Genomic DNA, 21437 nt, shown 5'->3' on the forward strand with positions numbered 1-21437 from the left:
CTTCAAAAAATGTTGCAAAACATTACAAAAACGTGAGTCAACGACGGTAGTTTACTCTAACAGTAGTGCGGCCAACGTAGCCGTAACCAAGTTGACCAAGTAGCTACGGTAGCCGTAACCGCTGTCGTTTCAGCTCTGGCGTATTTGGTAATGCAGTGGTGTTCAGAGTGAAATCCTGTATGCTTACCCTAAATTTACCCTCTTTATACAATCCCCAGGGAGCTGAAGAAAGTTCTAGAAGTTTCCTGAAACGCGTTGTTAAACCCCTTGTCGCGCAAGACACGAATACACCTTTGTGTACTTCACGCCATGGCAGCAAGCGACGACGCGTTTGATCAGGTAACGATGTCAACATGTAATCGCCTTTTCCGAAATTCCTTATGAAGTATTCTGGTATTCTCGCAGTTCGACGACGACCTTCCGGAAGGGGGTGAGGTCCAAGTCGGAGACCGACGCAAGAGGCTGTTCTCAAAAGAATGTGAGTGAGAATGTGAGTGACAACTTTACCGTATGCCACCGAAGTCAGAAAGTGACGTTGTGCTCGCTCTTGTTTCTGATGTAGCAGTGAGGTGTATGATGTACGGGTTTGGAGACGACCAGAACCCCTACACGGAGTCCGTGGACCTCCTCGAAGATCTCGTCATCGAATTCATCATTGAAATGGTAAGTCCTGTGTGCAAACGGAGGAGGTAGCGAGCAGATATGGTTTCGCGCGCAGAACGGTACGCCATCAAACTTCCTTGGCGTTCGTTTTCTGCTGGTCGCAAATTAGGTGTTGCCGAGTGCAGTGCTCCGACAGCTCTTGCAATGGTGCAAAGCAGATCTGGCTGTATGAACATGGCTGCGTTGTGTCGACGTGGCCGCATTGATATCTTATAGTCTCTGTGGAAGTCGAGCTACGAGGACTTTCCTTTCTGATTTCAGACACACAAGGCGATGGAAATCGGGCGGACTGGCCGTGTTCAAGTGGAGGACATCGTGTTCCTTGTGCGAAAGGACCCGCGGAAGTATGCTCGCGTCAAGGATCTCTTGACGATGAATGAAGAACTGAAGAAGGCCAGAAAGGCGTTCGACGAGGTCAAGTACGCCTCCGTGTAGCGTGTGTGTGTGGTCAAACATGATGCAGTGTTTTTCCTTGTACATAAAAGTTGTTAAGCACCACAACTTCTTTCAGCACTGTCATCCATAGAAATGTAGAGTTAGTGAAAACTGACGAACTGTTTCTGCGCCGCGGTGTGTCCATCAATACTTGGCACTATCTTATGGAACCACTTCATTATTAAAAAAGCACCATTTGTAGGATGTCGTTGCCAGCAGGTTTTGCATAAGCAAAAATTCCTGTGGTTGGTACTGCTGTTGTGTAAGCAATGTGTGTATTGTAATGTACAGCCCTTGGCACTTCAAAAAGCAGATGGGTGACTGCATGCAAAGTGGCAACTTGCCAAAAAAAGTGTTCCCATGTTTTGGAGCCTTGCGATTGCTGAATACTCCTTCAGAGTGCAAAATTCTGCAGAACTTAAAAAGCAGAATGCACAAGCAGTGCATGCATGTACAGCCGTGTACAAATTAGACATGAACCTGAGAATATGTACATAAACACACAAATAGCTGTCCATGTCGTATATTAGTGCATAGATATGAGACAAAGACCCAATGGCAGTGCTACATATTCTCCAAGGAGGAGAATATCTGACCTCTACAAACCGTAACCTTATCTTGCATATTCTTTCTCATTTGTCCACAATTGTACATATACCTCAAATGCTAAGATGTGGAGACATGCATTTGGTTTGCATGCCTTGAAGCACGGCTGCATGTAATGAACTTGTTTCTGAATAAAGATCACCATACTGTACAATGCAGAATGATTTATTTTTGAAAAACTACACTTGCATGTATACTATGTACACAGTCAAACAGCACATAGTCCTGAAATTCTTTTATAGTCACCCTTTTTTGGGTTGCTCTGTGCAGAAGCGCATTTCCATTCATGCAAGCAGTCAACGGCGCTTCCGCTGGTCTCTGGTCTGCCAGCTCTGACTATTCTACAGGAATGTAGGCTACCGGGGGGAAAAAAAGAAGGGGGGGGGCAGGGTGAGAGGCCTTGGAGAAGTGCCCACCGAGACGATCCAAGCCACACATCGCACGCACACATCCGCAAACTTCTTGTACGGGACCCACCGAGACAATCCAAGCCACACATTGCATGCACACATCTGCAAACTTCTTGAGGGGGGGAGTCCATCATAATGACAGTGCAAAAGCACCAACCAGAAATTGAGGTGATGCACTTGTAAATCAGCTGTCCTCTAGGCTTTGTTCATTATGTTTTGGCTCCTGAAGTCACTCGAGAAAGTATTGTGCCATAAATAAGGTCTGTGCACTGGCTGGCATTGTTAATGGCACTCTTTTCGAAGCTAGTATTACGATAAGCTGTGAGCATTTTTATTTTGGTAACACCTTTGTGATGTGGGTCACCCTGCACATTCACTCCTTTGCCTGGAGAGCTTGGTAACAGCATAAATAAGCCTCTCGTGAACAACAGCGTTGCCAAGTTTAATTTACACTAACCTCAATTGTTTGACAGTCAAAAATGTGCCGGAAAAAACAAGTGCCGCTTCTACTTCATGTCTGTGGTTCACGTCTCGTCTCGAACACTGCTTACTATATTGAGTAAAGGGCGTGTAGGCAGGCCTAAACAGTAAACAAAATAAAGCTTTTAGTCGATCCTTCCATCCTCCGTTGCTGATATGGCTAAAGGGTAGTTAAAAATATAGAGGCAAGCTGTGTTGATTTACTCTTCAAAAAAATTGAAGCCATTTCATTTTTGCTCTCGTACAGCTACTGTACTACACTACTGCCTAGCACTGAGATGCAGTGGCTGGAGGGGGGAAAAACTAACAGAAAGGCACTTGGCTGTTGGAAACTGGTTGGGTACAGTGGCTGAGCTTTAACGACACAGCGTTAACAGCACCAAACAGAAGGAGGGACACAAAGCACTACACACTTTGCAACACTCAATTTTTAAGGAGGACTGGTATTTTCTAAAAGGGAATAAATAAAAGGAGATGGTAGCTTTACTGAGGTGTCATAAACAAGCGAGCACTTCTAGCTCAATAGTACAGCTACTGCTACTGCATTTCCATCTTAAGCTGTAGTTTGGCTTTACTAAGTAGTAGTTGCATACAGAGTCCCTGAGCTTGTGTTTCAGACGTTGTGGTCAGTTAAAAGGTGCAGGTATGTTTTTGTACACAGGTTTTGCACCACCCCACCAAACCAGGTACAGTACAGCTTTGCTTTACTGCTCCAAGTAACAAAATAACTAATCTTCGTGCCCTCAATGACGCTGTGTCTGAAAATAGATCTCACACGTTACTTGCTGAAAGCTCGGACGCCAGAACACCAGCAAATTATTGGGGCCTATTCGTAAATGTAGCATAGTAAACAAGTGCAAGGGATTGCACTGCCTTCAGCAGAACCTCACTCCCACAAACTTCACTCGTGCTCAAAAATTGTGTTCAAGCATCAGAGCAATGAAGTTCAGAATGCGGCTTCACATACAAGTGCATACTATGGTTATAAAAATACGAGCCCTTGGGGCTCATGTAACAGAAAACAAGACACGAATACTCAGCTTTGCTAATGCACGGCATGTCTCCATTCTGTCTTATTTTTACTCCCAAATACTTTCTGCAAGTGCTACGGTTTCACTGTGACCCAGCCACCCAGTTAGGCTGGCCAACATCCTCCTTTACTTCAAGGGCGACAAAATGGGGCTTGGATGCTGGTCAGCTAGCCCTGGCCTGTACGCAATGCAGTGCCTTGGCCCCGACATCCTTCTGTGGCTGTCAACACTGCGCCGCAACCCAGCTCAACCACCGCCTTCCATTGGGCGTGAACCTAATCCCTTCTCCTCTGCTAGAGTAACACCAATAACCGCCGGTCAGAGCTTGGGCTGGCTGCAGTCCTTGGTGGTGGTCTTGCGCAGGGCGCCCTTGTTGAAGGCCGTGATGGAGCACAGCAGAGCCGACCGGTCCGTCGAGGAGGATCCCGACGAGCCGGAGCCCGGCGTGGGGGGACCTGGGGGTGGTGGTGGCGGGGGTGGGCCGCCAATGCCCGGAGGTGGGGGAGGGGGGAGGGGGAGGAGGCGGTGCACCCCGCCGTTGGTGGCAGCAGTGGTGGTGGAGGAGGTGGAGGAGGAGGAGGAGGGGCAGCAACTGGGGCCTGCATTCTGCTCCCGGTGGAATCCTCTGCTTTTGCAGCAGCATTGCCTGCGAGAGGACAGACAGGAAATGGAATGTGTGCGTGCTTAAATGCAAAATTATCAGAGGAATCCAATTTGATGCATGTATTTTCAAAAAATTCAATGATAGGGAAAAAAAAAAGACTCATCAGAGCTCTTTGATTTATGCCTCAAACTTGAACAGAAACTTGCAAAGAGAAACCAATACCAGCTGCCAGTATTCTAAAGCATAGCCAGCTTTTACACCGACGGTAGAGGCGTCCATCTGTGCTTTTTGGAACCTGAAGTATGGGCGTCACCATCACCGAGGTAGAAACTTGCAAAGAGAAACCAATACTAGCTGTGTGCTCTGCCGGGGCGGTCCCTCGGCGTACCCGCTCGGCCACCCTCAACAGAGGCGTCAATCCGGCCTTTTCGCAACCCGAAGTATGGGCATGGCTATCAAGTCTATCACTACGGTATCCATGCAGCAATTTCACTGGCCCTCTTCAAACACTGACAATGGATCGGGTGAGTGAACACACCAGGGTAGAGGTGGTTCCTGCCCACGCACGCACTCACCAGTGGCAGGGCGCGGGGATGCCTGGTGCAGAGCCAGCCGGCTGGCCTCCGCTTTCCTCAGCTCCAGCAGCCTCTTCTTGCGGTCGTCGTCCTGCGACAGCCGCGCCTGTGCCTTGCTCAGCTTGGCACGCTGCCGCAGCTGCGTTTCGGAGAGGGGCAAGCCAGGGTGGTCACGACAAGCATCAAGCAGGGCATTCAACAACAAGCTCATTAACCATACACCCATGAAATGCACATCTAGCAGGACTGGTCTGCAGGATTCTGCTGGGTATAACAAAAAGGCAAACTGGAAAGAACACCCACCCTTGATGTAAAGACTGTGCAGGCTTTACGGCAACAGCGTGCGTTCTTTCAAGTCCGCCTGTGTGTTATAATCATCATCATCAGCCCATCTACGCCCACTGCAGGGCAAAGGCCTCTCCCACAAACCTGCAATTATCCCAGTCCTGTGCTAACTGCCACCAATTCATCCCCGCAAACTTCTTGATCTCATCTGCCCACCTAACTTCCTGCCGCCTCCTGCCACGCTTGCCTTCTCTAGGGATCCACTCTGTTGCCCTTAATGACCAACGGTTACGTTGCCTTCGCATTACATGCCCTGCCCATGCCCATTTCTTAATTTCCACTAATATGTCCTTAAAATGCGTTTGTTCCCTGACCCACTCCTCTCTCTTCTTGTCCCTTAATGTTACACCTGTCATCTTCCGTTCCATTGCTCGCTGAGTCGTCCCTCAATTCAGTTTAATTTGCGCTGCACATTTGTAAGTCTTTTGTTGTTTCTTACCTACTACCCTCTTCAGTGCATTTGCTTTCAGATTTTCCAAAATGAAAGAAAGATGCAAAGCAACACCGATGAGTTGTTAACCCTCTTGGTGAGCCTCTGGGTTTCTTCCCCCTCTGTGTAATACCCAGCACAATCCTACAATGTTCAACTAACTAGCCTCACACCAAGCGTTGCTGCAGTTTATGGCGGGGCTGAACTTGGAACAGGCCTGCGGCTGTGGGAGACCGAGTTGCGTTTTCTGAGTAGCAATGTACCTGTTTTTGGTCTTCCTGGAGCCTCTTCTCAGTGCGGGCGCGCGCTGCTTTGAGTGCATCCTTTAGTGATGCAGGAACTTTGAGTGTCAGCTTGGCCGTGCTTCCGTTTGCTGGTGCTGCGTTCTGGAAGAAACTGGACCCACAAAACGGAATCAACTTGTGGGCAGATTCAGTGATGTTGAATACAATGCAGGACTTTCCACAACACTTGGCAGTGCTCAATTCCCTGGATTTGCACCACGAGAGTGGACAGTGCGGCAGTAAGTCCCACAAGAATTGACATCGCAACCTGCTATTGCTTATGCATAACTCAGTCACATCTTCAACTTTCTACGCTTCTTACAGACATCAGGATGAAGTCGGCTGTGAAGTCAGCTGATGTACAGTCATCTTTAGACACTGTTGAAGCCTTGTGTATTGCAAAGACGACTTGAGCAGTACGTCAGTGGGGTAATATTGTTAAAGGTATCCCGATGCAAACAAGAAATAGTGGTGCTGCAAAGTCTGCACTACAACCGCACATGCAAACACAAAGGGGTACATAAATATTAAATTCTTGGAGAAGTTTCATAGGTATGCATGGGTAGAATAGTTGTGCAACTTCTGGCTCACGAGTTCAAGACATGACAGCAGCTCTGTCATATACTCTATGCCTGCCATGTTGTCACAGCAGTTGCCTTGCTCACACGATGTGCTAAAGGCCGATTCCCCATGGCCCAAAATTGTGCAGCCATAAAGAAATGAAATGCAAGCACGGCATGTATGAACGAGAAAGCACAGAGCGAGTTCTTCCATTGCAGGCCAAACTGCACATCGCATGGCTCAGTTCAAATAAAGTATGATAACAGGACTCTCTAGATAAACCAGAAGTGGACTGCTACTTGATCTCCTGGAATAATATTAATTTTGTGAGTTCCATGTTTGTGTTGTTCTGTTTCACTAGTTCATGGCTGCACATCAAAAGTACTGCCTGCATCAACAGATAAAGCATGCTCATGTGCAATGCCTCCAAGATTAGAATCTTTTGATATTGGCCTCAAAGTTTGCCAGCACACATATAAGACACGTGACAAGCTTACCACTACAAGTGCCTGACATGCTTTAATGGCAAGCGAGCCCAACAAAACATACAAAGCGCAAAAAGAAAACAGATGACACAGTGCGAACCACCAACTACACGGCCAACTTAAGTCTTCCTTTGTTCCATCTATTCCACTGTCTTCGTCATCACAACAAGCTACCGCCACCAATGCCAACCCTCTTGCAATTCACTCGACACGCTTCTTCCCCCCCCCCCCCCCCCCGAACTATGCTGTCTTCACTTGTTTTTTGGAACAGGGAACAACAATTTCCTGGGTGGCAGCTACCCAAAATAAACAGACTACCAAATAACGAGGGCTGTGCAGTCAATAACACGAAGCCATCCTGTGGAGGCATGCCGACTTACGGGTGCATCAGGAGGTCAGCCACCGTGGGCAGTCCATTCTTGCAGGCCTCTGTTGAAATGAGTGCCTCCAGCACAGACCCTGAAACAATCCGACAGCAACATTGCAAGTGGAGACAGTCAAACCACGTTAAAGTTCCACTCGGCGTGGCGTTATAGGTTCCTTTGCAAGCGACAGGCAAGCGAGCCAGATGAGGAAAGGGCTCAAGAGATTCCATGAGTAGCTACCGAGTACGATACATGATGCTCCATTTAAGTTTATGCTCACCCTAAAGCTTTGCAGGAAAAGTTGTCAAAGTAGAACAAGCAAGAAGGCAGGCACAGAAAGCAGAAGAACTGTCCTACTAAAAAAACCCTGCGACTTTACAGCCCACAGTTTTTTTCCAAGATCTTTTTTCACTAAAAAGCCCCGTAAAGGGCCTCGAGCGTTTTGCAGACGGGTTCCCACATGAAAGCGGCAAGGCAACGACACGCACTCAGTTCAGGGGGACAGGGAGCCGGAAAGCTGTCGCAGGTGGGCTTCGGGCAGGGCCGGCCAAAGGTCATCTCGTAGATGAGGTGGCCAAAGCTGTACACGTCCAGGGCCTCAGCAGTCTGCCAGAACAGAACAGAAGCACGGTGTCAAAGAAGGTCACCAACAGAAACCAAAAACTGCACTCTTCTACCTATTCCTGAAAAGCACATCAGCAAGGTGGGGAATCACAGGGTGCTTGCAGGAATACAGCATTGCAGTTTGCACGCATTTCCAGTGCACAGAAACGGGAAGCTTTCGTTACGACAAGAGTAGAACTTGCCAGGGTGCTATTCTCACTTTATCATGCACCTTCTATGCTAGCTCCACTACGTAAAAGCCGCACTTCTTACACCCACCTGAACATCAATGGCTTCATTATAACTGCACTTGCCTAACCCCAGCCCCTCAGCAGTTAAAAAAAAAGACAGAAAGAAAGTGAAAATTTGTTTAGGCAGAAATGATGATTTCAGCTAAAATGAATTCAGCAGAATTTTGCTTAGAGAGAAATGGCGACTTCAGCAGTCTTGTGGATGAGTCTATGCGGCTGCTGAACTTCTCTTTGATCCTGCCTCCAGCACTTGTTCCCAGCAGTTCAGTCAACATTCACATCTTTGTGTGCAACATTTGGCGTACGAGATAGATTGTAAAGGAGGACTTATTTAACTTGGAACACCTCGTGATTCCTGAGCACACAACCAAAAGTGTGTGCTCTGCATTCCTGCTTTTAGGCTCCATCAAAGACGTGGCCATGGCTCATTAGAGGTAAAGTCTTTGTCAAAATTTTCCACCTCAGGCCAAAAAAGCATACACCACAAACAATTCAAAGTGCAAGCTTACTTCTCGAGCGATGCTGAAACTTTTCTTCCTGAAAGCTGGAGAATGCACCTGTCTTTCTTACTGCCACACAAAATGTGGCCACTGTTAAACGTTAAGCTTCTGCTTTGAATTCGTTGTACCATAGAAACCTTTGGCACGGCCCAGAAGATTTTGACGAAGACTGTACATGTCCCTCCCTCCCGCCGACAGTGAGCGCCTCACAAACCGCCTGCAGTGGGACCCACCTTGACCTTCTTGAGCCCCACCGCAAATGGCCGCAACTGGCTGGGCAGGCCAAGCAGCTGGTTCTGCAGTGCTGTCACGGCGCAGCCGTCGCCTCGGAGGACAACGTTGCCCAAGTGGAGATGCCCTGCAAGCACAGAGTGGGGCGTCCTCCCAACGGTCAACTTCACTGCACAGCACGTCGTCATTTGTGAAAAGCTTAGCACTCTTTTTTTCCTCCAAATAGCTTGAGCTGTTCAAAAATTGCAGTTTTAGCACGCCCAAGTTGCGCCTGGGTTATGAGGTGTGCCGTAGTGGAGGGCTCCGGATTAATTTCGACGCATGGGCTTTTTCAGTTTTTGCCTCCATCTGAAGAGTAGTGACCATGGCTGAGACCAAATCTGCATCCTTGGGCCCAGCAGCACGATGCCTTAGACACTGAGCCACCGCGGTGGGTTTTTTGAGCTGTTCAGACCAACAGCTGGGGCATTCCCCAAGATGCTCTACACAAATATGTCTGGTGTGAACAGGATAGTATGCATCGTCATTGCTGAACATTCTTTCCACATTGTTCATTTAAAAAAGGAAGTCACTGAGGTCATTCAGTCTTCCAGCAATCTTTCCATACTCTCCTCTCTATTCATAAAAGAAGTACCATTGCTGTCCCTTTTGACACAATGCTTCCAGCAGAACCTGTCTTTTTGTTCAACCTACAACTGAGTGTCTACAAACACTTCTGGTGTGACTGGCTACCATTGCTGTGACTCCCAGGCGTCGGAAGTCATTCTCAAGCCGATCTCTTCTGAGAGTACCTAACTGTGCAGAGGCAATCTACCGGGACACAGGTACTCAGAATAACAAAACAAGAAGAAGACCCTGGATGTGGCCTACCAGTGACGATTGACCAATGCCCTGATTGTGTGTGTGCCATGCCTCAAGGACCAACAGCGACCACAACGCACCGTGATGGAAGCCGTGCTGGTGCAGCCCGAGAAGCACCTGCAGCACCTGGCGACCCAGCCGGGCCACCGTGGAAGGGGCCAGCTGCCTGGGGCTCCGCACCGTGCCGTACTTCTTGAGGTAGCTGTCCCGGGGCTTGGCCTGTAGGATCCAAACAGCACGGGCAACACTGCTGTCACTGGGCGCACACACACTCAAACAAATGTTTAAATCCTCTCGCTGAAATGGCATTCAAATGTATGCTAGTGCGAACCTACGTCTGAAGGCACTGTTAACACTGTAGGCCTTGCTCTGCCTGTAGGTTCCTCCGTGTGTAGTTACTGTGCAACCCAGGCTAGACGGAACGCTAGTTAACAGCACACAAAGATTATGAGGATGCGCGAAACAAGTATGCGAGGCACATGGTTTGTCAGAAAAATAAACAAGGCTCGAGTGAAGCACTGCCTAGACCAAGTTTTTTTGCTTTGTTTTGTATTAAACCCGCAAAAATTTGAGGAGCCCACCCAGCTGAGGCCAGTCAGACGGATTCGTCCATGCCAGTTGAAACATTTGCCAGCAGCTGGTGAGGACGCCATTACTATTCGCCGCGAGCTCGACATGTAGGTGGCGACAGCGTCGCGCTGCTAGTGTGGATGCTCCGCTGAGCGGCCCGTAAGAATGCACACTGTGGGCGCGCTTCGTGCCTTTTCCCCGCCGTATGTGCGCACGAAAGGTGCAAACAAGAGTGGTATGCTGTAGTTCGGTTCCTCAATGTTCAATGTATAGCATGGAAGCGGCAGTCAGTTTTCATTACAACGCCAAAAAAAAGCGACGACTCATCGGGAATCTCAGAATGGCCGTAATTGTGACAATGAACTTGTACGCTGTGGCTCGTAGCAAGCTCGATCTTTCCAAACTATGGCTTTGAGCCTTCAATAAAAGCATAAATAGAAACAAATCAGGAAGCCTCGATCTGTGAAATTCAGTTTACAATGGCAATCTCAATCGCTTTCACTGGTAGTTGACGCATTCTTGCATTTGTGGAATGCCCTGAAATGGAAACACTACTTAACTGCCCCGAAATAAGAGCTTCCGATATTTTTTGTGTGTTCAAAAGGCAACATAAAATTACTGAATTTTGATCAGCGCAGAGATATAAATGTAACCGCTCTAACGGGTCTTTTAAATGAAATTTTAGCGACTCTGAAGGAAGGTTTGATGAATAACGGTTTCGGATCACTTATTTACGGCTTTCGTCGCACGTGAACTTGCGAATTGAATTGTCAACGCACGCAGTACAATCAACATCTCATGTTTAGCTAGGTTTTCGCAAAGTGACAAGCAGGTTTACAGTGTGCAATCAAAGCTTCTGGGACCTCACAGTGAGCACAAATTTTCTGTTACGGCTGCTCTGTTGACCATTTGCGTTCTTTTTAAAATCTAACAGGTGCCTGCAACAGCGAGATGTGTTTGCATTCTGGCGTATAAGGTCGCTTACGAACCCTAAAGATGGCAATAAATGAAGTTGCGCTGTTGCAGATGTAGTAAAACATTTCCTTTTTACTTCTCGTTGCAAATCAGCGCAACGGGTTCCCTGTAACTATACTTTGTTTTGTAAACTGAATATCACCTTTGTCTTGGCCTTTAATTCTTGAGGATTGGTTAAAAAATGAAATTCTGTGCATTTAGTTTTTTTTTCGGGAAGAGGAGGGGGGGGGGGGGGGAGGAGGGGGTCCTGCCAACGTTGCAAGAGCAGCGAGAAGAGAATGCATGTAACGCGAAAAGCCAAACTATGGTTATCACTATTACTTACACTCGAAATTACACTAGGCGTCGTGTTCTGTAGCGGTGAAAAAGCAGTACGCATTTTCAAAACTGATTACCCCCCCTTTGGTCCGGGATTTTCCAGGAATTGTGACTCGCCTTTTTCAAAATTGTTTTGAAAGCAAGCATATGTTGTGGGAAAAAATTAAAAAAAAACAGCGAGTCATGGCAAACAACTCTCACACATGTGGGCAACAACGTGCATTATATTGCCCATTTTCTCCTGTTTCTTTAAACTGAGGTCCACCTTAAGAGGTTAAGACGTGACCATATTAGGCATTTGGTTATGCTGAGTGAGACAAGTTTCTGGGTAAGGTGATTCATGTCGGATTTGAAAATGATATATATGAAAATGACACACGAAATGCCACATGACAGACGCGAACTCCCAACTGCTTAATTTTACCGAAAAATCCCCCCTAAAATGGTATTTATTATAGAAAAGGTACGGGAAGGACACGATCACACAGGCGCTTGCGGGTGTAAAATACGTGTCCGGTAATGTATGGGTGATAGCGCACGGGTCGTGTACAGTGTAAATGTTTTTGTTTGTTTCTTCTTTCTATAAGGACACAGCGCAATTTTACAAGGGTGTGGAATTTGCACGCGTATGCACAGGTCTTGTCGCTTCTTACCCGTTTCGCGTACTAAAATTTTACCCTTTAAATAATCACCACGCCACCTTCAAAAAGCACCTTTCGACGTTACCGAAACGGCAGACGACTGCACTCAACAATAAGAAAAGTGCAATGTGTGGAAGCAATGTTTATAACACGTTTCACACTCAGGCGGTGACCAGGGCGTAGATGTTTCGTGGAATTAAACCCAGCGCATTAACCCGCAACGGCCGCTGATTACTGCGTTTATAGAAGAAATGCGCAAGCATATAACTATGTCATTGCTTACAGCCAAACGAGCACACATATTGGTTGTTTTGTCGTGTGCAGCACGCGTCTTGCGCCGCACGCAACGTGAAAAAGCAGACGACGCGAGAGCGCCATCCACACTAGGAGCGGTTCGTCCCGCCGCCGCCAGGGGCCGACTGTGTTCGCGCTCGGGGCGAATAGTTTGAATTAAATATGTAACAGTCTCAAACGGCAACAAGGCATCTTTCCATAATCCGACCCACGGCCGGTGTGTTGCCTTTGGCTGCATTCCAGTGGATACTTTCACTTTCCAGCCAAACTACCAAAGCACAGGACACTGGAGTTAGTTCCACCACTCACCTGGCAGAGGTCGTCCCTGAGGGATCCCTGGGGGGAGAATTCCTGCACCAGTGCTGCCCCGCTCTCGTTCACGCAGCCCAGGCAGAGCGGAAGGACGTGGGGGTGCTGCGGAACACAAGACCTCTCTGCACTCAAGGGGACATTGCGAGGGGGAGGACTCCACGCACAACCACACCCACTGCACTGCCTTTCACTCGATCAGAGCAACAAAATGAAAATGCACCAACTCTTCAACACGCCACTACTACATTTTCCCCCAAAGAGTGGAAGAAAATAACCCTACTGCAGAGTTTCCAAGAGGTGAGGTAACAGGGGTTGGGCATACAGAAATTGCGGGCGAAGATTCAAAAGCAGGAAAGCGGTAGCAGACTCTTTTTTTTTTTTTTTTTCCATCTTTCTCGTCATTTTAGAAATATGACACTTCCGGTGCAGCAGTTAAAATGCATTATCTATGGCTTCGCAAAACACTGTACCTGAAACCAGTGTTGCACCATGATGTGCGCTGTTGCACTGCCATCTAATTACTGCTAAAATCAACTTCAAGCTGTTACATGACAGCCAAGCTCGTGTTTCACTGAAATGCTTTAAAAACTGTGCTGGGCAGCCACACATGCTTACAAACATGCAAAAGAACGGATATTCCAACGCAGCAACAATACTTTAAGGCGAACCTACAATATGCACCTCTACTGCTATGGGGGCAAGTAAAAACAAAACTCAGTACGAAACATAAATAATTTGTTTAAGGCAAAAAAGATTGTCTTCCAAGTACTCGGAGGTTACCCAGAATTTAACAAAATGGGACTAAGTATTTGGTGGTTAGCCAGAATTTACCAAAGTGGAGTTGTAACTGCACAAGTGCACAGACTAAGCTGTAGGTGTGCTAATCGACTCTGCACAAAGCTCGGGAAAGACCAGCTAGCCCTTCGTATAGAAGGAAGCCCCCACATTGCATTCTTGAGTTCTTTTTCAAGTGATTGTCAGTTTTGATACTACTGAAGCAACGTTTTTTTGTAAAAGCTCCCTGATTAACAACAGCTAAGAGGATCCGGTTCATCCAACCATAATGATGCAGTGCTGCAAATCAGAAGGTGGATTAAAGAGGCTCCCTGCCCCTCTTATCTCCTCAGCCAGCTGGCAGCATGAGACAAGAGGTATGGTTGCCGGTCTCTTCCTTACAGGGCAGTGGGTGCATAAACAGCAGCAGTCACTAACTCATCCCAGACAGGCTAGACAGGAGACGTGGCCCAGACAATGAGTGGTGCAACTTATTTGCGTTTAAAAACGAGCGCCATCAAGCACTTAATGCACCTGTGATCTCCCACAGGTCACCAAAGACTGGCCAATACAGTCAGGCACATCAGGCTCGACTGTTACAACTGATAACGACAAAGATGACCATTGTAATATGCAGTTTATTTTAGCACGAACCACATGGCGGAGTTGACAGTGCCAGAGCAGTTCACTATTATATCCGACATTGTCGCAACCGGTAATTGTTATCAGTGAGTTTGACTGTAATAGCGTGCTGGACAATGCACAAGTGATTTGCATGTGGTCATGCAAGAGTGCAAGATTTCGTTCTTTATCCTCGCAAAAGATTGCTGAGGACACAATGTTATCTTCACTAGCAAACTACATTCACGCAAGCACATAGTTATGAGAAAGATGAAGTCGCTCTTAGACTGAACAGACAACGTGCAGTTAGATGAGTTCCAGGAATGCATGGCAGGCCAATAAATGCACGCATTAAAAAAAAATTACCAGTGCACAACTACACACTACAATCACATTTAGAGGTGGTATTTTTACTAATGTACTTTGGCTGCTAAGGGCCTCAACTGGGCTCAACAAACTGTGGTTGTTTTACTTCTACGACAGTCAGGGCAAATATAAACTATACAACCTTGATCATAAAACATAAACAGCTTCTTCATAAATACTTACCTTTGTAACTACTGCTGTTATTTTGAAGAAAATAGATAAGTTACAGTCAAGGGTTTCTAAATCCATCTGAGTAACAACAACTGTGGTATCACAGCGCTGGAAATCAAGGCAATGTTAACAAAACACTGACAGAAGAAGAAGAAGAAGGAGAGGAGGAGGAGGAGAAGAAGGAGGAGGAGGAGGAGGGTTTGGTAAGCTAACATGATCATTTCTCACAAAAACCATTTAAAGCATGCAAACAGCTACTACACAACTCCACGGGCGCAGTACTATTGACAACACAGTGCACAACACCAAATAATACCTTCGCTCAATATTATTTTAAATTCCATCCAATGTTCCTGTTTGAGTAACTTTTCGCATTGCACAAGGAAGTTTTCAAGGCACATTGATTGATTGATTGATTGATTGAGTGACTGTGGGGATTAATGCACTGAAGCTATACCGGGGCCATGAGGCACGCCGTAGTGGAGGGCTACGAATTAATTTCAACAACTAGGGATCTTAAACTCGCACCGAAATACCGTACACATGGGCGTTTCTGCTTTTCACCTTCACCAGAAAAGCAGCCACCGTGGTCGGGATCGAACCTACCTCCTTGAGCTTAGCAGCCCGACGCCATAGCCACTGAGCCATAGCCACTGAGGTGGGTCTGAAGGAGTCCGTGGCGAGTCATGGACTGATAATTGAAGAGCCCCACGGTCTGGGGTTGACGCTAAGTTACGGTAGGTTCTCTTAATAAGAGGAGACAAGAACTAGACACACTGAATAAAAAAGAGGAAGTAAACTAAGTTGTAATTTCTCCCCCATATTGAGGAAAGGGCAAGTACAGGTGGCACTAGGCAAACCCTTAATTTTTTCTTTTTGTCCCTCACCCTTTCATGAGGGGAAACAGACACACACGCAAAACAGAGTTACTACTGACCTGTATGGAAGCAAGCAGCTTGAGAGCAGTCTGCAAGTCTTTGGCACTGAGGTAAAAATCTGGACCCAGAGGAATCTGCCCACACCAAAAAAACAAAAAACAGGTCATTTGCACTGGCACTCGATTCCTTCACAAGCGTAAGTGCTAGCAAAAAAGCAAAAGGATAGCAACCCTAATAACATCCGTGACCATACGAGCAGTTTCGCAACCTTTTTGGTGCATTGACATTCGTCCTTTTGGCAGTGTGGGTGATATTATGCATGCCGTTGTAAAGCTGGGTGTCGAAGCACGCTAAATAATTTAGCCAATTCAAAGGCAGCGTCTAAGTAGTTTGGATTTTGAGAATGTTTTTGTGTGAACTGTGTATCCCGCAATTGCAACAGAGAGGGGCTCTTCATTCTTCAATTTTGGACTCATGGCAGATAGCTCACGGGTAACCCAAGGTTACTCCACGTCATAGAAAAATATGCCAAAAATTAATGCTGGATTGCTTCTCAAGGAGCCCGTGGCGAATCATGGACTGACAATCGAAGAGCCCCACTGCCTGGGGTTGACGTTAAGTTACGGTAGTTTTTTTTTAATCAGACGACAGAAAAACTAGACAAACTGAATGAAACAGGGAGAGTAAACTAAGTTGCGATTTCACCCCCGTACTGAGCGAGTGAATGAACGGACACAAGGAGGCTCACCCACATAAGCAGTCGGGGCTGGTCCTTGAGGTCGCCCTTGCGACGAACCATGAAGTACTGCTTCCGGAAACGCCACCCTGGAGGAGCGGGCAGTGAGGCAAGGGCGGCTTCATACGACACGATGAAAAAAATCCCACCCTTTCTTCTCGCACGTAAAGGGAGTGAAGATGGACTCCTCACTACCAGCCCTGAACACCCGAGTTATCTCCACGAGAACTTAGATAACACAAAGGAGGTTGGAAGGCAACCACTGTTACTTTATAACCCAAAAGTTCACAATGTATTTGGTGGGAACAGGGATAGGCCCCGTGCGCTCAGCAGTGGGGGAAAACTCACCAATGTCCGGCAGGGGGTCCACCACCTCCCAGTGGTCCTCCGACCTGAACAGCATCGACACATGCTGCAGGGCTGCCTCTGGGATGTTAAAAAGAGCGAGGCGGGCATAGTAAGGTGACTGGAACTGCACACGTACCCCAAGGCATGCACATATGTACAAGATGACGGGTGCACAGCACAATCATCGAAATCAGTTTAGGTGGAGGAGAAGAACAGGCGGGATGGAAGGCTAAACTGCGAAGGGTTCCAAAATTGCAGACAAGATGCATAACGCTGTAATCACAAGGGCGATTCTACACGTGAAACATGAAGCAAAAACTTATTCCCCCTCTTTACACTTTACCTCCCAAGAGAGTAAAGTGGCACTGGCTATCATCTCTGAATGCACGGTAAACTTCTACACACATAGATACACCGCAAGGCAAAGGGGAATAAGCCACCCCTGCAACTCAATCGGCACACCTCATCCAAGTTAAGATCCCATTTGGGGCACAAATTGTTGTCCATTTCTTCCCAAGCTTTTACTTCAAAATTCCAATTTCTACTTTCATTTCATTGCTTTAAAGTCCCTGAAAATAAGGGGGTGTTCACACAAAAAGTCAAACTACCTACCCCTTGTTTTTTTTATTTTTTTTACTGTTGGCTTTCCTTCCAATGCTCATTCAACAAGCCCCACATTTATGAGTATATGTATATATGCCTGCCCTTATAAATACCACATATACTGTTGCACTTGACTGCCCGCTAATCAGCTACGGAGAGATGTGAAAAAGGTACGAACCACAAAAGTTCTGGCTGTAATTGGTTGGGTCTAGGAAGCGCTTCACATGTAGGCATTGTGACAGCAGAGGCTCAGCAAGCACATGGTCCAAATATTCCTGGAACATACGAGAGAGCATGCACATGATGATATGACGCGAGAGCAACGTACCGGCGCTCTTGTATTTGCGTGAAGTGACCACTCACACAAATCCACTGCCCAGGCAAACAGTTGGGAGCATGGAGGACTAGTATATTTGGACCACATGAGTTTCCACTTTACATTTCCAAATAGGTTTCTAATGGTTTTTCAACATTATTTCCCATTCACACATCTGCTTCTATTACTTCTAATACTGGAACTAGGGTACATGTTTTCACATTTCATTGTCCATGACTATACCTGTAGATGCAAACACACACACATTTGCACTCAGTCATTTGTCATTATGACGAGCCCTGTTAAAGGGACACTCATGGCTTATCAAGTTTCTGTTTTAACTGACAGATCGCACCTTCTGGTTTTTGTTTAGTTCCAAACTACGCCTTGTTGTTTATAAGTAACCAACTAAAACTGGCTTTTCCCTCCCCCATTCTTCCGTTTTTTCTGCGATGTTAAAGGGCATGTCACCAAGTGCAAGGATAAACTTCACTGCCTGCCTCCCCCCCCCCCCCCCCCCCCCAGAGGATCAGCCAATCACTCCTGTGAAGTGCTTCCACATGGCAGAACGTAAGACGAATTCCAGGGCCAGAGTGGCATTCACGAAAATTGACGGCCTGCTCAAGCACAGCCAATTGCACCAGAAATCTGACTTGGCCCGCTGGCGGTCTTATATACCCGTGCTGGCAGCAGGTAAGGGCTATGCCATAAATATTACCATAAAGTAAACCATTCTAACAAAATTGAAACAAAGCCTACGACTGGTACTAACACGAAAACCTGTTTTAAAATCTTTGCTAGCTAAAAAGATTGTATCTTTTCAACAATGTGTGCTCAGCAGAAGTGTTGGATATATTTTGCATTTATGTGTCCCTCTCTGACTGCTTTTTGTCTCGCAAAAATGTTGAGGCAAGCTCTGCCAGTCCTGTTTTACCATTCACTCTGTGATGTAACCAATCTTAACCAACATTTGTGTCCCTCTAAGGTGAGTGCACCTTTAAAGCAAATGAACAGTACCGTTTTTGTAACTGATCCAAAGAAAGAAAAAGAAAAAAATTCACGTACATATATTAAGATAAAAAGAATTTCCTGCCAACTATGGGTTCATCTTCATGACAGTCAACACTGGAGCACTTGCTGAATTTTTGGTAGCACTGCACAGCACTGTTACTCAAACTGATGCAAAATCCTGCTTGTTCCCTCCTAGGCTATCCCCAACTTTTGTCATACTTTGAGCTTTATGAGCATTGCTTTATATATTCTAAGGCCTGTCCACTTCTTTTGCCACATTTTGGCTGACAAGCTGTGATCAACAAATTATTCTCCATTTTCAGACTGTGACTTCCACAATACTTTTAGGATACCCTGATAGCAAGCAATTAAGGCCTGCACAGAAACGGGCTATGATATCAGGGCATTGACTCGCATGGCTATCAAAAATATTGATAAGTGTTTACACAGTGCCAAGCAGAACACAGAGCTCTGTAACCACGTAAAAAGCGAAATATTGAAAAAATTTGCTTTCTATTCAAGCCAAAGTGGTCAGTGGTAAACATGAGGGATCGATGTCCTCCTTATCTTTGTACGCCAAACGGAGAATATCTTTAAACAAGTCAGGGTGGTGTGCGCGATAACCAAGATTCTTGTATTTTGACGTGCGCCTTGTACATATTTACCTTCCTTTTACAAAAGCAGGTGCAAGTTCACACCTGTCCCATCTGGCAAATGTCCGTGTCTCCGCTGCACAAAGCACTCTTCTATGATAAAAATTTTGGCAGGAGCTCCTGCATGCACATACTAAGCAAAAGTGCTACAAATGCTACTCTTCCACCCCTTGTTTCACACAAATTCCAGTACCAATGAACGGCCCCACCGAATGCACCATCTCCTGCTTTATAGCCTTTCCTCACATATGTAGTTCTCTACGTATAGCCCATTTATAGGCACCTCCAAACTCTTCAGCGAGATTTACATTTTACAAAAGCTGCACAGTGAATTTAATTTCTCATGCAAGAATCCAGCTACAAAACGATGCTGGATCAAAGCTTGTTATAGCGCTAGTCGTTCAAGAGCAGTGGTAGTGCTACTATGGCAGATTTGCCCTGTGACACGATAAATTCCCAATTGTGTGAATCAGTTTTGAAAATGTCAAGCGCATATGAAAAACAACCGTTAGAATCAGCTTCAAAAAAAAATTTGCACCATAAAAGTGGAAAGCTCTCTGGTGTCGAGCTGCCTACCTGTAGTTTTTGCTGCCTCTCGGCAATGAATTCCCGGCTCATCTTATTGAACAGTTTCTTTGGCGGCAGGGGCAAATCCAGTCCGGAGGCTTGGAGTTGAGTGTGAAGGGCATCGAAGTCGCTGTATCGCCTCTGCACCGTCCACGTTGTCTCCGAGTGGAAGCCACGTTGGACACGCAGGGTGTAAGCCTGGGCGTAACATGGGCATAGTCAACTTTTAGACAGCCGGTCATGCACTTGATTGATACAGTAGTGTTCAGCTTGAACAGTCATGTACAGCAAACTCCCAGGTCGGCTGCAATGCTACGAACGAAACATCAGATGCATTCCGAAGAAGCGAGTTTGGCAGATTGCAATGAAGAAAACCAAACCTAATTCATGTATACCAAGAGAAAATGGTAGCTGGTCCCAGCTAGTTTATGGTTAAATTCCCAGCTGGGCTCAGCTGGTCCCACTTGGGACCAGCTAGTTTTAGCTGGGAATTTAACCATGAATTAACTAGGGCCAGCTACATTTTCTCTTCAGTGCTCATCCGAAACATTTTCAGGTCTCCGGATGAGCGCAAAAAAATGCAGTTTAAAGTGTTACCGAAAAAAAAAAAGCTTGTCACTAAATGCCGTATAGCTTCCAAAAAACAGCGACTTGTGTCACTATAGTACCTTTAGAAAGCATGCAGATATCCTGCCTGTACTACAATAGTTAATACACCCAAAAATATCTAAATGCAGACAAGTATCTCTTATTCAGAAATCTATACGACAGGCATGCCACAGCCAATAAAGTGGATATGCAAATCATCCACAGCAACAAAATTAAAGGATATACGAAGTAATTTTATTCATCTTTCGTACCACAGGTGTTACACACGACTACACTTTAACCACGGCACTCCCAAGGCAGTCCACGACCCAAGAAACGGCCTTCGAGCAGCTCAAGGAACATTTCAGCCCTTTCAATGAGCCATATGTGCTTTCTTATCACCATCGACAACTTATCATTACATTACACCCCGCAACGATCGAACAGCCAAGTCGTTGGAACCACGGTCCCGCGACAACGGAGTCCGTGCAAGGCTGGGGGAAGCTCAGACCTCGAGGTACACAAGGAAGGTAAGAACGCGGAACGTTCACGTGCAAAATGTTAACAGCCGATCGGACCATGCTGGAGGCGTATCCGGACAAAATACACGGGTTGTGGGAGGGGGCACGAGACGATGGGCGAACACATTAGGGCGGTTTCCAGGCGCCGAAGGAAGCACTCACAGTGTGGCCTTGGACATTTTCGAACGATTCAATCACACATGTAAGTGGTAGCGTGTCGTCGAGCAATATCTTCGTGCTGCGACGCTCTTCAAACATCGCCATGGCTAGGGGCATTCATGTTGCTAGCGGCGACCGTCGGTTGATTGCTGCTGTGCTGCTGTGGCAGACGGCCGGCTGGTACAGTCAGTCCGTCCGTGCGATTACGATGGCGCTAGCTTCCTGTCGGTTTCGTGCTATCATCATCATCATTGTTAGGTATTCAATGGATATCTAAAGGCGGTGCCTCAAGCCC

The 21437-nt window shown here is 46.6% G+C and overlaps 2 protein-coding genes across 4 annotated transcripts; one reads left to right on the forward strand and one right to left on the reverse strand.

Moving 5' to 3' along the window:
* Positions 1-90: 90 nt before the first annotated feature.
* Positions 91-1858, forward strand: Taf13 (TATA-box binding protein associated factor 13). 2 transcript variants are annotated; one of them, XM_077685635.1, is made up of 4 exons: positions 91-339; positions 406-478; positions 566-663; positions 925-1858. In XM_077685635.1, exons 1-4 carry the CDS (start codon positions 310-312, stop codon positions 1096-1098), a joined length of 375 nt encoding a protein of 124 aa, XP_077541761.1. In that variant the 5' UTR covers positions 91-309; the 3' UTR covers positions 1099-1858. The 2 variants fall into 2 exon arrangements, with proteins under 2 accessions (XP_077541761.1, XP_077541760.1); XM_077685634.1 differs by having other exon boundaries at positions 92-339; positions 563-663.
* LOC144153880 (PX domain-containing protein kinase-like protein) lies at positions 1854-21349 on the reverse strand. Of its 2 annotated transcripts, XM_077685631.1 has the most exons (15): positions 21146-21349; positions 19884-20072; positions 17506-17602; positions 16725-16802; positions 16389-16465; positions 15700-15774; positions 12828-12932; positions 9801-9939; positions 8862-8986; positions 7763-7880; positions 7290-7368; positions 5843-5975; positions 4805-4943; positions 4175-4250; positions 1854-4109 (listed from the first exon to the last, which is right to left on the reverse strand). In XM_077685631.1, exons 1-15 carry the CDS (start codon positions 21257-21259, stop codon positions 3944-3946), a joined length of 1710 nt encoding a protein of 569 aa, XP_077541757.1. In that variant the 5' UTR covers positions 21260-21349; the 3' UTR covers positions 1854-3943. The 2 variants fall into 2 exon arrangements, with proteins under 2 accessions (XP_077541757.1, XP_077541756.1); XM_077685630.1 differs by having other exon boundaries at positions 1854-4271; positions 21146-21348.
* Positions 21350-21437: the final 88 nt, after the last annotated feature.

The sequence above is a fragment of the Haemaphysalis longicornis genome, unplaced genomic scaffold (assembly GCF_048455015.1).
Source record: "Haemaphysalis longicornis isolate Haplotype H1 unplaced genomic scaffold, Haemaphysalis longicornis Haplotype H1 scaffold_9, whole genome shotgun sequence".
Lineage (NCBI taxonomy): Eukaryota > Metazoa > Arthropoda > Arachnida > Ixodida > Ixodidae > Haemaphysalis > Haemaphysalis longicornis.

Excerpts from the sequence above, each read along its gene's own strand:
- Taf13 (XM_077685634.1), top strand. The coding sequence starts at position 310 with ATGGCAGCAAGCGACGACGCGTTTGATCAG. Across the intron at positions 340-405 it reads GCGACGACGCGTTTGATCAG|TTCGACGACGACCTTCCGGA; the intron begins GTAACGATGTCA and ends GTATTCTCGCAG. Across the intron at positions 664-924 it reads TCGAATTCATCATTGAAATG|ACACACAAGGCGATGGAAAT; the intron begins GTAAGTCCTGTG and ends TTCTGATTTCAG.
- LOC144153880 (XM_077685630.1), bottom strand. The coding sequence starts at position 21,259 with ATGCCCCTAGCCATGGCGATGTTTGAAGAGCGTCGCAGCACGAAGATA. Across the intron at positions 9,940-12,827 it reads TCAGGGACGACCTCTGCCAG|GCCAAGCCCCGGGACAGCTA; the intron begins GTGAGTGGTGGA and ends TGGATCCTACAG. Across the intron at positions 7,881-8,861 it reads TGGGGCTCAAGAAGGTCAAG|ACTGCTGAGGCCCTGGACGT; the intron begins GTGGGTCCCACT and ends CTGTTCTGGCAG.